Here is a 15,573-nt window from a genome sequence, read left to right on the forward strand (position 1 = left end):
ATGAAATCTCAGCACAAAGACTTCCAAAAGACGTCGAGCCTCTTTGGAATTTCTGGAAGTATGACCACGAATAGGAATTTCATCAAAGAAAAAACCAGGTGACCAGATGAAATCTCAGCACAATGTCGTCCAAAAGACGTCGAGCCTCTTTGGAGTTTCTGGAAGTATGATCACGAGTAGGATCTTCATCGAAGAAAAAACCAGGTGACCAGATGAAATCTCAGCAAAATGTCGTCCAAAAGACGTCGATCCTCTTTGGAGTGTCTGGAAAGCAAAATGTCGTCCAAAAGACGTCGAGCCTCTTTGGAGTTTATGGAAGTATGATCACAAATAGGATCTTCAAGGAAGAAAAAACCAGGTAACGATACGAAATCTCAGCACAATGACGTCCAAAAGACGTTTAGTCTTTTTGGAGTTTCTGGAAGTATGACCACGAATAGGATCTTCAAGGAAGAAAAAACCAGGTGACCAGATGAAATCTCAGCACAATGTCGTCCAAAAGACGTCAAGCCTCTTTGGAGTTTCTGGAAGTATAATCACGAGTATGATCTTCATCGAAGAAAAAACAAGGTGACCAGATGAAATCTCAGCACAATGTCGTCCAAAAGACGTCAAGCCTCTTTGGAGTTTCTGGAAGTATAATCACGAGTATGATCTTCATCGAAGAAAAAACAAGGTGACCAGATGAAATCTCAGCACAATGTCGTCCAAAAGACGTCGAGCCTCTTTGGAGTTTCTGGAAGTATGATCACGAATAGGATCTTCAAGGAAGAAAAAACCAGGTGACGAGATGAAATCTCAGCACAAAGACTTCCAAAAGACGTCGAGCCTCTGTGGAATTTCTGGAAGTATGACCACGAATAGGAATTTCATCGAAGAAAAAACCAGGTGACCAGATGAAATCTCAGCACAATGTCGTCCAAAAGACGTCGAGCCTCTTTGGAGTTTCTGGAAGTATGATCACGAGTAAGATCTTCATCGAAGAAAAAACCAGGTGACCAGATGAAATCTCAGCACAATGTCGTCCAAAAGACGTCGATCCTCTTTGGAGTGTCTGGAAGTATGATCACGAGTAGGATCTTCATCGAAGAAAAAACCAGGTGACCAGATGAAATCTCAGCAAAATGTCGTCCAAAAGACGTCGAGCCTCTTTGGAGTTTATGGAAGTATGATCACAAATAGGATCTTCATCGAAGAAAAAAAAAGGTGACCAGATGAAATCTCAGCACAATGTCGTCCAAAAGACGTCGAGCCTCTTTGGAGTTTCTGGAAGTATGATCACGAATAGGATCTTCAAGGAAGAAAAAACCAGGTGACGAGATGAAATCTCAGCACAAAGACTTCCAAAAGACGTCGAACCTCTTTGGAATTTCTGGAAGTATGACCACGAATAGGATTTTCATCGAAGAAAAAACAAGGTGACCAGATGAAATCTCGGCACAATGTCGTCCAAAAGACGTCGAGCCTCTTTGGAGTTTCTGGAAGTATGATCACGAATAGGATCTTCAAGGAAGAAAAAACCAGGTGACGAGATGAAATCTCAGCACAAAGACTTCCAAAAGACGTCGAACCTCTTTGGAATTTCTGGAAGTATGACCACGAATAGGATTTTCATCGAAGAAAAAACCAGGTGACCAGATGAAATCTCAGCACAATGTCGTCCAAAAGACGTCGATCCTCTTTGGAGTGTCTGGAAGTATGATCACGAATAGGAATTTCATCGAAGAAAAAACCAGGTGACCAGATGAAATCTCAGCACAATGTCGTCCAAAAGACGTCGAGCCTCTTTGGAGTTTCTGGAAGTATGATCACGAATAGGATCTTCAAGGAAGAAAAAACCAGGTGACGAGATGAAATCTCAGCACAAAGACTTCCAAAAGACGTCGAACCTCTTTGGAATTTCTGGAAGTATGACCACGAATAGGATTTTCATCGAAGAAAAAACCAGGTGACCAGATGAAATCTCAGCACAATGTCGTCCAAAAGACGTCGATCCTCTTTGGAGTTTCTGGAAGTATGACCACGAATAGGATTCTCATCGAAGAAAAAACCAGGTGACGAGATGAAATCTCAGCACAAAGACTTCCAAAAGACGTCGAACCTCTTTGGAATTTCTGGAAGTATGACCACGAATAGGATTTTCATCGAAGAAAAAACCAGGTGACCAGATGAAATCTCAGCACAATGTCGTCCAAAAGACGTCGATCCTCTTTGGAGTGTCTGGAAGTATGATCACGAATAGGAATTTCATCGAAGAAAAAACCAGGTGACCAGATGAAATCTCAGCACAATGTCGTCCAAAAGACGTCGAGCCTCTTTGGAGTTTCTGGAAGTATGATCCCGAATAGGATCTTCAAGAAAGAAAAAACCAGGTGACCAGATGAAATCTTAACACAATATCATCCAAAAGGACGCCGAGCCTCTTGGAAGTTTCTGGAAGCATGGTCACGAATTGGACAAGGCCTGGCTCCAGTTGATTCGACCACACACCCAAGAAAAAACCCAATAAAAGCACCTGATCCAGCAGCTTATTGATACCCATTTAGGCTGAACAGTCTATTTCTCTTCTTGCGGAAGTAAGATTAAATAGCCTCAACTCGTCTTGTATTCCTCTGACGAGTACTGTCTCCTTACTGCCAATTTTTCCACATTAGTAAAGAGAACACAGACCATATATTCTTTGCATATGGTGATCTCGACATCTAAAACCTTTTTTTTTTTCAAGAAGAACTCTTCATACACCCAGAGCATTACATGCATATTCTTAAGATTAAGAAGAATAGAGGTATATACATTTATTCAACTAGCACTTGGAGAACACTTTTTAGTTCGTTAAGTTTACCAATGGATTACTATTCATTTTATTCTTTTAGTTTTATTTCTTTCGTTCCTTGCCTTCTATTCCTTAAACTATTCCAATGCATTTCATTACATTTACTATTTACCATTATAATACATTTACCATTTACATTACCCTGTACAATACATTTATCATTATTTTTATCGTTTAGTACAATAATTTTTACGTTTAAAAGTTACTCAAAACTTATTAACATTCAGATGATTACTTTAATGAGGATAACCAAAGCTATCATTTCAGACCCCAATTGAAATGGGGATCCCGTTGAAAAGAGTTCCATTGTAACTGAACCACCGTGCAATTGAACCACCATGCAACTGAACCCTCATGCAACTGAACCCCCTTTAACTGAACCCTTATGCAACTCAACCCCATTTAACTAAACCCCAGTGTAACTGAACCCCCGTGCAACTGAACCACCGTGCAGCTTAACCACCGTGCAACTGAACCCCCTTTAACTGAACCCTCGTGCAACTCAACCCCATTTAACTAAACCCCCGTGTAACTGAACCACCGTGCAACTGAACCACCGTGCAACTTAACCAACGTGTAACTGAACCCTCGTGCAATTAACCCCATTTAACTAAACCCCCGTGTAACTGAACCACCGTGCAACTGAACCACCGTGCAACTGAACCACGGTGCAACTGAACCCTCGTGTAACTGAACCCTCGTGCAACTTAACCACCATACTTACATTGGGTAAAACACAAGTTAGAATCTTTACATGTTCAACCTTGTTCACTTCAGACCTCCAATCATCAATCATTTCAGACCCCAATTAAAATGGGGATCCCGTTGAAAAGTTTAGGGGGAAGATCGACGTTGAGGCCACAAAACAAGGATTAAATTAACTATAGAATATAGATATTAAAAAAAGCAGGATCCCCTAGGTTAGGCACGAACGTTCGATTTGAGTGACAATCCTAACCTGACAATTTTTCATCAACATCAAAAATGTTTTACGCGTGCTCCTCTTTTTTTGTTGACATCCTTTTTTTTTGACATGCGTGCTCCTCTTTTTTTGTTGACATTTAAAAATCCTTAATTTTTGTTAAAATCGAATGCTAAGACTTACTGTGACTGTTTCAACTGTTCTTGTTTTAGAGGTAACTGTTTGCGAACTAATAATTTCTGCCATTTCATCCAAAGAGGTTGGTTTAGCACTCGGAAGACGAGGAGTTCCTGGCTGACCAGCACCACCTACTTGTCTCAGTTCTGTTTGAACGAAAGGTGGCACTGTTGTTGGTTGTGGCGGCGGAGCTGGAGCAGAAGAAGGATCATACTTGATGGCTTCCGTTTTAACAATCGGAGAATCCTATAAACAGAAATATTTACCGTTGAATTGTTAACTGCAGCCTTTTTAACTTCAACCTCCAAAAATATGTGTTTTAACAATTTTTGTCTTATTTTTTTATTATTATTAAAGAACTCCACACGGATGCAGATATGCCATAAGTTTTATTAGGGTGGGTTATACGTGCGTTGAAAATCGTCATGCGCACGCGTACGTGTTTCCGTACGTTATGCGTGCGCATGCTGTACGTTCACATTGACATGCGTGTGCAGATCAGGGTAATTGAATAAAGACAATTTTAAAAGACCAACATCAATAAATTAAAAAATATAGCCCTCATTTCCAAGAGTTTGGCAGCTCCATTGGCTCTTATTACAAAACGAAATAGTTATTTTCCTTATTGTCAAGTATTATTTTTCTTGCAACCGTGCTCAAGAATGTATTAGAATATATTAGAATGCAAAATTCCTTGGATGGTCGCATAACTTCAGAAATTTGAAAACTACCCCACATAGTTCTGCGCAAACTGTTAGGTGGTAGCACGCTTTAAAATTAAGTTTGACAATCTTTATAGTTTGAATTACCCAGTCGCACAGAAACTTCATTCCACAGAATATAGTAAAATCACGGACAGTCATCATAAGAGTATTGGATATGGAGGGGGACTAATAAATCCTTTCCCCCCTTCTTGCCGGAAAATCCTCCAAAAGACACTCTTCCTTCAGGTTTCACCCAAAATGGGTTGTTTATGAAGCCATTCCGAAGGTGACCCCCCCCTTTGCTGCTTTACCTACTGTTTAACTGTTTATTAGGAGAGGCGTGGAGGCCATGGCCCATCATGGGGACACAAAAACAAAACGCACAAAGAAAAATATAATAGATTTTAATATCCCATCATCAATGATGAATAAACATTAATATTAAAATATTTAACATTAATAAACAATATTTAATATTTGATTCCTTAAATTTAGCTGAAGCCTACAGATATGAAAAAACTTTTGTGACCTAAATTACTGAAAGAATTCAAACTGATAAGGGTTTTTATTCAAATCAAATAAATAAATAAATCAACCACCAGAAGCAAACTTGTTTAGGCTATACACCCTTCAAAAAAAACCCTGATATATACATCGCTATCAACAACGTAAAACAATAAATAAATAAAAAAAGAAAAGAGAGAAAAAAAAAGCACGGCACAACCTCCTCCAACTTAGTGCAGCCCCCCCCCCCAAAAAAAAAACATAACTAATTATCACCGTTCTCTCACTACCATCCTCACACAATCACAATAAAAAATAACCAAAATACAACTGAGAAACCCCTCAAGAGAAAATCGATAAGGAACATTATACTCGCTAACAAACGGAGATTTTAACCTACCCCTAAAACTAGAAATATTATCTTCAACTAATAATTCATTTGGTAAAATAACATAAAATCCTTGTCGCACATGACGGATAGAGAAGAATGATCTTCTAGTTAAAGCCTGAGGTCGTCTTATCTGGGATGCTGTTCTGGTTGAGTATTCATGGACATTAGATCCAGCCACGAACATTTGACCGAAACATTGTGGCAATAATCCACACTCATATTTAAACAAAAACAATTAACAAAACATCCCGATAGAAACGTCGCAAAACGGCTTTTCTGTTACTTGTACAGGTGTTGCCTATATTTTATGTACATTTGCTCGTTTTTCTTTTCTTTTTTTTCCAATAACCAGTTTAAATTGAAATATATATTTTTAAAGCATTTTAATTACTTATTTTTGTTTTTGATTATTTTTGCCTATTTTATTTTTTTTTTTACATTTGTTTGTTTTTTTGACCCCGAAACTTGAATTAGACCCTTAGGGGCTTGAGATAAAAATTTTGTGAAAAAAAAAACATCTTATATAAGAGAATACCAAATTCAAACGCAAAAAGCTGATTAAGCATGGACAACATTGAGCAACTTCTATGCAAAACCGTTAGATGGTAGCATTGTTCAACAAAAATCATTTAAAATTGAATTCAAGAACGTTTTACTTGATTATCTGTGACACAGAGGCTTGATGTCACAGATTATCATAAGAAACAGACAGGCAAGGTAAGAATAAAGCCTTTTTTACACAAAAAGCTGACAACCTCGAATCACAAAAGAATTAGACGGCACCTCATTTCAACACAAGTGGTTATAAACTGAATTCGACAATCACATTATTTTGATTTATCTGTTACTAGCTTACCTATTACGTGTTGCTGCGATCTAAAAAGACAGGAAATTCCAGGAAAATATTTCCTTGTGGAAAACGCCCACTTCAAGGAAAATTCTTCCCTGTAGAAAATCCTCCTTCCCCGCGACAAAATCCCCCAGTGTATTAATAACGGTCCAATTTTTAACTTTAAAAGTCTTTGAAAAATTTACCCCAGAACATTCTGCAGCGGAATTTTATGTACATTTGCTCGTTTTTCTTTTCTTTTTTTTTCCAATAACCAGTTTAAATTGAAATATATATTTTTAAAGCATTTTAATTACTTATTTTTGTTTTTGATTATTTTTGCCTTTTTTTACATTTGTTTGTTTTTTGACCCCGAAACTTGAATTAGACCCTTAGGGGCTTGAGATAAAAATTTTGTGAAAAAAAAAACATCTTATATAAGAGAATACCAAATTCAAACGCAAAAAGCTGATTAAGCATGGACAACATTGAGCAACTTCTATGCAAAACCGTTAGATGGTAGCATTGTTCAACAAAAATCATTTAAAATTGAATTCAAGAACGTTTTACTTGATTATCTGTGACACAGAGGCTTGATGTCACAGATTATCATAAGAAACAGACAGGCAAGGTAAGAATAAAGCCTTTTTTACACAAAAAGCTGACAACCTCGAATCACAAAAGAATTAGACGGCACCTCATTTCAACACAAGTGGTTATAAACTGAATTCGACAATCACATTATTTTGATTTATCTGTTACTAGCTTACCTATTACGTGTTGCTGCGATCTAAAAAGACAGGAAATTCCAGGAAAATATTTCCTTGTGGAAAACGCCCACTTCAAGGAAAATTCTTCCCTGTAGAAAATCCTCCTTCCCCGCGACAAAATCCCCCAGTGTATTAATAACGGTCCAATTTTTAACTTTAAAAGTCTTTGAAAAATTTACCCCAGAACATTCTGCAGCGGAAATTCCCCCCCCTCCGATAACCGGTCATCGTTAGGGAATCAAGTCCATAAATCAAAACTCGAAAAGCACAGAATCGATAAATACTAACATCCATTTTTTCAATCATCATGCTTTTCACAATAGATAATCCCAGGCTGAATAAAGTAATCCTTTATAATTTACCTAACTAATTTATTTTGAATCCGTGTGCAAAGAGTCGGAAAAACATATTCAAATAAAATTCATCTTAATTTTTATTTTAAATTAGTTTGGTTTAAATATTCCCCTATTTGGTAGTTGTTCTTCAAACATGACTACTATCATTGGAGCATCTTGAAAAATATTTCTACATTTCTACCCTAATCCAAAGAATAAAGTAAAAAAAAAATCCTAAAAACTAAAAACGCAGTTTCAAAATAAGCAAAAACAAGCAAAAGAATACGTTTTAAAAGCACAACGGTTTAAAATTTAATTGGAAGTGAGAGAATTAGAATCAATTTTTAACCATAAGAATTTCAAAAAAGGACTGAAGAGGAGAGAAGAGAAGCTGAAAGTCCGGATGACACAACATTGATGACATAAACATTAACATGCACTAATAAATTGATACCTGTCCATCTTCTTCTTCGTCAATAGAAGTGCCATAATCAATATTCAACTTCGACGAAGCTACCCCTCGCTACAAAGAGTTAGTCACAAGCATTAGTGCAAATTCAACTAAAAGCGATTGCAGTTAAACAAGCGAAAAATCTAAGGGGAAAGAACAAATGAGGCATACCGAGCCAGAAGGGAGAGCACGCCATTTCTTTTACATCAAAACCATCGACTGGCTTCCCAAATAGCCCCGGCAGTACCCAGGGGGATGTAGCATGGTCAGGGCATTTCAGGGGAGGGGCTTAACTATTCAAGCGATATTTGTATGAGTCCCACTCCAGCATTAGATACCCAAAAAAGTGAGGGAAAATCAACGACTGGCTTCCCAAATAGCCCCGGCAGTACCCAGGGGAGTGTATCGTGGTCAAGGCATTTCAGGGGAGGGACTTAACTATTCAAGCGGTATTTGTATGAGCCCCACTCGACCATTAAAAACCCCAAAAAAGAGATGGTAAAACAACGACTGGCTTCCCAAATAGCCCCGGCAGTATCCAGGGGGGACGTAGCGTGGTAAAGGCATTTCAGGGGAGGGGCTTAACTATCCAAGCGATATTTGTATGAGTCCCACTCAACCATTAAATACCCCAAAAAAGTGAGGGAAAATCAACGACTGGCTTCCCAAATAGCCCCGGTAGTACCCAGGGGGGATGTAGCGTGGTCAAGGCATTTCAGGGGAGGGGCTTAACTATTCAAGCGATATTTTTACGAGTCCCACTCAACCATTAAATACCCCAAAAAAGTGAGGGAACATCAACGACTGGCTTCCCAAATAGCCCCGGCAGTACCCAGGGGGGCGTATCGTGGTCAAGGCATTTCAGGGGAGGGGCGGCTTAACTAATCAAGCGATATTTGTATGAGTCCCACTCCACCATTAAATACCCAAAAAAAGGAATCATTGACTGGCTTCCCAAATATTCCCGGCAGTACCCAGGGGGGATGTAGCGTGGTCAAGGCACCTCAGGAGTGGGGCTTAACTATTCAAGCAATATTTGTATGAATCCCACTCCACCACAAATATCAAAAAAAAGTGAGGGAGAATCATCGACTGGCTTCCCAGATAGCCCCGGCAGTACCCAGGGGGGCGTATCGTGAACAAGGCATTTCAGGGGAGGGGCATAACTATTCAAGCGATATTTGTATGAGTCCCACTCCACCACTAAATACCCAAAAAAAGTGAGGCAGAATCATCGACTGGCTTCCCAGATAGCCCCGGCAGTACCCAGGGGGGCGTATCGTGAACAAGGCATTTCAGGGGAGGGGCTTAACTATTCAAGCGATATTTGTATGAGTTCCACATCACCATTAAATACCTCAAAAAGGTGAGCCTTATGAAACAAATTAAACTTAAAAGCAGAGGGGAGCGAACCGAAACCGAAACCCATATAGGATGGTGACATCTCTCTGATGGGCTCTGACTGATGAAGTGTGAAAAATATTTTCTAGGGGAATATTTTTTTTGTATGTGTCCTATATATTTCTTTTGCTCAAAATTTGTACTTAATAATAATGACAACACTGCCTGTACTCGACTGTTCCATGGATATTTCGCTGGTTTTGGCTGTTTTGTTGGTGGTGCTTGACCATCACGTAAGTGTCTCCAATTCAAGTCCATGTTTGTATTGGTATTAATAAAGGTAGCAGTTTTTCTCATCTTCGACTCTTTTTTACTAAAGCTTTTTCGTTTACGCTACTATTAGATTCTTTTATTTCTGTTTCCTTGTTTCTTCAATTTTTTCCTGATGTCAAGAATTACATTCCAGTAACAATTAACAAATCAGTCACCGACATACTTAATATTTTATTTGGGTATGGGGGGGGGGTAGGGTGTCAATCTAGTTCGGCAGAGGGGCTTAACTGTACAAACAAATATCATAAGGACCTTTTTTTGCCGTTAGGTACCAAAAAGTGCATTTTTTCAAAATTTACACATTATTTACATTAAGGTTCAAACCAAGTATACTTTCCCCCTTCCCTACTTCAGTCTTGAAATTATGGTGACCAAATCATTCTTTAGTTTTCTTGACCAGGATTAAACGGTCACATTTTGTTACTGAGTAACTAGTTTTGTAGAGAAGTACTATATACTTAAATACTCATGGATGCAACGGATAGTACACAAAAAGATTCGAACAGTCTTCGTAAATTAAATATGAGAGAAATGCAAGTCTTGCGAGAATGATTTAAGATTAGGAAACACTCGCAGAATGTAAAAAACAATTAAACAACTCTCTGCAAAAACATCAGCAGCTGTCACCACTAATGTCCTTAGCCCGCACTAATATCCTGAATAAGGATGGTAGGCCCCCTTGGCCTTATCCCAGGCACCCCAAGACAAGCTTCTCCCCCCAGGACATTAGCTCCCACTAATGTTCTGGATAAGGATGGTAAACCTCTTGACGATAGTGAGGCCATTAAATGAAAAAAAACACTGGAGAAAAACTGGAGAAACACTGGAGTTGCACGTACTTCTTACGTGCAACTCTAATACACTATCAGGATTTCCCAGACTTATTAATAATAACTAATATTAATAACAATAATTAATAATAATATTAATAATATATAAATAATAATTGATACTATAAATAATAATTAATAATATAAAAATAATATAATAATATATAAATAATAATAATATAATAATAATTATAATGTAAAAACTAATAATAATAATAATAATTTATCCATTATTGAGCAAAGATGAACATACCATTTGCAGACACAAGAATAATAAAGCCTAAGGCCCCGAAGTTATCCCTGCCGAACAACTTAAAGTTGGTCCCACAATACTAGAAAAGCTGCTCCATAAAATAGCTACTGACGATTGGACAACAGGCTATTTCCCGAAAGCATGGGCAAAAGCGATGATCGTACCGTACCGTAGGTAAGGCCTAGAAAACGACTGCGAAAATTACTGACACATTAGCCTCAAATAGCCACCCAGCTCAAATCGTAACAAGGCCTATCCTAATTTGAATCCGAGCCATTACAGGTCACATCATCAGTGACTATTAGGTCAGATTCTTGCCTGAACGATCTACAATGGACCAGATTTTTGTGATGAGACAATTCGCAAGAAAAAGACCTTCAGTTCGGTAGTGAAGCCCTTTAACTATTTATGGATTTCAAACAGGTCTTTAATCTAGGGTGCTGACACGGGCTATGGCATATTCTGGCCCGCTATGGTGTGCCCAAAAACTTATTCAACATTATCAAAAATATGTACGACAACTACTACATTCAGACCATGGTAGGCCAGAAAGAAGATTTAGCAACAATTTTGGGTGTGCTTCTGGGCTGCATAGTTTCTCCCCAACTATTCAAGCTGTCTTTGCACGCCACTCTGTCCCTACAAGGAAACAAAGAAGGCCTGACCATTAGCGGAGTCACCATAGACACCCTAGTTTATGCTGCCGAGCTTGATAAACTAGCTGAAACTGTACCTAATTAACAGGCCCCAAGCTCCTCAACTAGAATCAGTAGTAAATAGCTTTGTCATGTCCATTAATCCGAGGAAGACAAAAGTCATGCGTATAACAAGAAATCCCTGCCCATCTCCCGTTCATGTTACAGCAAATAGCAGAGTAGTGGAATCACTCAGTTCTTATACCTATGGAACCTACTAAAAAGTTGCACTGACGACAAAAAAGAAGGCATGCTCTAAGAGGCGCCATCTTCAAGAGGTTGCTCTCCCTCTTTAAAAAAATAAACATTGTTCAATACAACTATGGTTATGACTCTTTGACTCCTTAATCGTTCCTGGTGCTCTGTACGCCTGCGAGACGTAGACGCCAAAACTAGAGGACGAGCGAAAAATTTTGGCATTCCAAACGAAAAGCCTTCGTATTCTCAACGTCTGGCCAGTATAACCTCCATAGAGTCTCCAGCCCAAGATCTTCAAGAATAGTTGAAATAGGAAACAACAATTCTCCAGGGAGTGTGACAACAACAAATTAGTTATCTTGGCCATGCATGGAGAAGCCACGACTGCCAACAGTCGTTCTCAAAGGTAGATTGCACGGCAGCAGCTGTCCTGGCAGACCAAGGAAGAGACGGTGAGACGATTTTGGTAATGACCTCCAGCAACTGTTAAATTAAGCGGATGACCTCAAACCAAACAAATAGCTGAACTGCCAACATGTAATGGAGATGGCCCCAAGACGCCCAAAGAGGACGTCCGGGACATAAGTCAAGTTAGTCAAATGAACAACTTTTGGCACGATCGCGCTTCTGATCCGGAATACCTCACTCAGATTCCAGATAATTGTCAACTACATGTGAAGTCGGACAAGAATTTCGGAGCTAATAAAACTATACAAGAAACGGCGAATGACCTTGTACCTATCCTTAGCAAATTGGTGGCAGAGATTGTGACAGGATTATCAAAAACCGTTTTTCAGAAAAGGAAAAGCTTTAGAATTAAAGTACAGAATAAATAAATAAATTAATTGTGTGCCTTTTTTTAATATCAGCCCCCAATCCCCCTTAGGTCGATTCACCTGATTTTGTATTTCAATTCATATAAAATTACTTCCTCATTCAGTTTCTATTCGTCTTTTCGCTGTTGTTTTAATTTCCTATTATATTCTTGCCTAGCTCTTCAGACGAGTTTGTTTATTTTTACACTTTATTTAGGATTCCATTTTTGGTATGCGAGTTCGCTTAGAGAGGAGAGGGGGTGTGGCTGCAGCGGGTAGGACCGCGTAACTTAAAAAAGGATTATAAATTAAGATTTAGCCCCTTTATAACCGTTTCAAGAATTCGTTTGTGGGCCGTTACTCAGAATTTAACAATAATCTCTACAGAGTGCATCAAAAATTTGTTTATATACATTTTATTACCTTTTTTACGAGTCGGGCAAAAATTAGGGGGGGGGGGTTAGAACCCAGTCACCTCCGGATACGGGCTTACTTGTTAATGCAATTAATATGTGAAAAGCTTCATAATAAGCAAGCATAGTAAAGCCAAATAGAACCTAGATGTAAAATTTGGAGAGTATCGTGAGGTTGTGAGCTTTTTGCCAAATTTCTTAATTTGCTCTAATTACTTATTGAAGTACCATGGACATGACACAAGTGAAGTACCAAGGGCAAAAAAACAAAAAAAAAACACATTTTTGACAGTATTACCAAGGTTAAACATAAAAATAAATAAGCAAAACTTGTCAGTCAAATTAGACAATGCTTTTCATTTACACGAATAGAAACTTGAGACAACTACACCTTTAAGGAAAGCTACACTTTCTTATGCTGTTTGATATCATATATTTTTTACTTTTTTTTGCTGATTTTTCACCTTTTTTTATATATTTAGTTTGACACCCACTACTAGCGAAAACAACTACATCTTCAAGGAAAGCTAGCCTTTCTTATGCTGTTTGATGTCATATATTTTTGGCTTTTTTTTTGCTGATTTTCAACTTTTTTTATATATCTAATTTGACACCCACTACTTGCGAAAACTACACAACTGCATAAGTAGGTTATTTTCATTAAAGATTTAATTTTTAAATTTTTTAAGACATATAAACAAGGCCGTATCCAGGCAAGTGGGGTGGGGGGGATACAGAGTTTGACACGCTCCCCCCAATTTTTTTTTATCCAACTCGTAAAAACGCAACAAAAATGCATATAAACAATTTTTTGATGCGTTTTTAAAAGTTTTCTTCGTAAACCTCCCCCTCCTATACAAAAATCCTGGATACGCCCTTGTATATAGGGTTGCGTCAGTTTCCACTTAACCAGTTTAAACGATCAGAATCCGTTTTCACTGTCCTTGGTATTTCAACTTGAGTAATATAGGAGAAACTTCGTAATAAGCCAGCATAGTACAGCCAAATAGAAACTAGAAGAAGAATTGAAAGAGTACCGTAGGCAGATCATTCAAAACTGAGGCTGTCGACTTCTGTCGAATTTCTTCTGTTATAACCCTCTGTTGCTGTTGTCCAGAAGTTAATGTTGTCGCTGTTACTGTTTTCTCTTTGACCTACAAAATTCAAAAGTGAAAATAACAAAAACAGGAGAGATATTCGAAAGAGAGCACTTTGAGAGCATTGGCAACAACAAAACGAGATATAATTATAACAGATATATAACAAAACAAAAAAAGGTAAATTTTAACGTCAGATTAAATCCAGGTGGATTGCTGCATTTTGAGAAAGACCCACCTCACCCACCCACCCCTCCCCCCATAAAAAATACAAGAAAATTAGGTTAAATGACATTTCGAATAGTTTAATAGTCAGGAAAACAAGGAAAATCAAGAATTTAACAATAGATATCCATATATATCTAACAATAAGACCAATGCCAACTAAAAATATATAACAAAAACAAAAATATATAACAAAAACAAAAACAAAACAAAAACAAAAAAGCAAGATAAGCAAAATACAAAGTCAGATAAATTCCAGATAGACTACTACCGGATGATTAACTAAAATCCCGTCATATAAATACAAATTATACATATAATTTTGTAATCTGGTTGATTGTCTACCTTAATAAAAATTCCAAGAAAAAAATAAGTAGCGCAATTAAAACAAAACAAAAAATTATATTAAGATGGTGGACCCCATTTTCTAAGATGTCTGCCTAAAACAGCCTCAGTCTGAGTAGATGAAATCGTTTTTATAAGATTTATTTCAAGTTTAGAAAAGTTGGAGTTTTAGAGCCTAGAGTTGAAAAGTGAAAAGGCAGAGTAAAGTTGAAAAGGTATAGCATATACCTTTATATATACATATATACATATATATATATATATATATATATATATATATATATATATATATATATATATATATATATATATATATATATATATATATATATATATATATATATATATATATATATTATATAAATTATATAAATCATATATATTATATAATTATAATTATATATAGTATATATAAAGGTATAGGCATATAACGAGCATATGCGCACAGATGGAGGAGAGGGGTCCCTTCCTAAATTTGCTCCGAAGACAAATTAAACCCCCTACTACAGAATAGTTCAAAAGTCATAGCTTAAAAATAAGGATTTTTCAGAGTTTGCTAACCCCTTTCTCAAGACTGAACCAAAGCGTTTTGTTGGGATGGAGGGTATATTTAAGGTCTATTATTTGGGGGGATACCCTTATGTGCAGGTAAAGGACAAAGAGTATGGGACGCTGAGAAGAGGAGAATCAAGCTCGTCACTAAGGGGGAAAGAAGGAGAGAACAACCAAGACTATACAGCGTTACCCCCAAAATTAAGGTAAAACAGTTGCTTATATTTATTTTTCATCTCTTGGTATACTTTTAGTTTAAAATGGGGCCGGGAATAAAAGCACCACTTTTACAAAAAGGAGACAAATAGTGTACTTATATACATTTTCTTTAAGCCTGCGTTTAGCATACGAGCCCAAAAGTGGTGCAAAAGGAACTAAAGCGCATTTTTTAATACGCGTCTCTCTTTTGTTCATTTACTCTCTTTCCTCATTTCATTCCTCCTTTTAATCTCTCTTTTACTCCTTGGTTTGACTTAGACACTGGGGACACTAAAATTTACAGCTTCCATATTCATCATTTTATTCCTTATATTAATCCTTCTTTTACTCATTTACTCTCT

The 15,573-nt window shown here is 37.4% G+C and overlaps 2 protein-coding genes across 4 annotated transcripts in view; one reads left to right on the top strand and one right to left on the bottom strand.

Moving 5' to 3' along the window:
* Positions 1–15,573, top strand: part of LOC148942547 (trypsin-1-like) — a 413,175-nt gene that overhangs the window by 78,301 nt on the left and 319,301 nt on the right. The window lies entirely within an intron of this gene.
* The window catches only part of LOC148942548 (uncharacterized), a 157,857-nt gene that overhangs the window by 13,928 nt on the left and 128,356 nt on the right, over positions 1–15,573 (bottom strand). For 2 of the 3 annotated variants that reach the window (XM_089102518.1, XM_089102519.1), the window contains exons 15-17: positions 13,832–13,948; positions 7,920–7,988; positions 3,939–4,178 (exon numbers count right to left, since the gene is read on the bottom strand). In XM_089102518.1, coding sequence (XP_088958644.1) covers positions 3,939–4,178; positions 7,920–7,988; positions 13,832–13,948 — 426 coding nt within the window. The remainder of the gene's footprint in view (positions 1–3,938; positions 4,179–7,919; positions 7,989–13,831; positions 13,949–15,573) is intronic. The other variant, XM_089102520.1, reaches the window with a different exon arrangement.

The sequence above is a fragment of the Artemia sp. Qi Xiang Cuo genome, chromosome 16 (genome assembly GCF_049724085.1).
Source record: "Artemia sp. Qi Xiang Cuo chromosome 16, ASM4972408v1, whole genome shotgun sequence".
NCBI lineage: Eukaryota > Metazoa > Arthropoda > Branchiopoda > Anostraca > Artemiidae > Artemia > Artemia sp. Qi Xiang Cuo.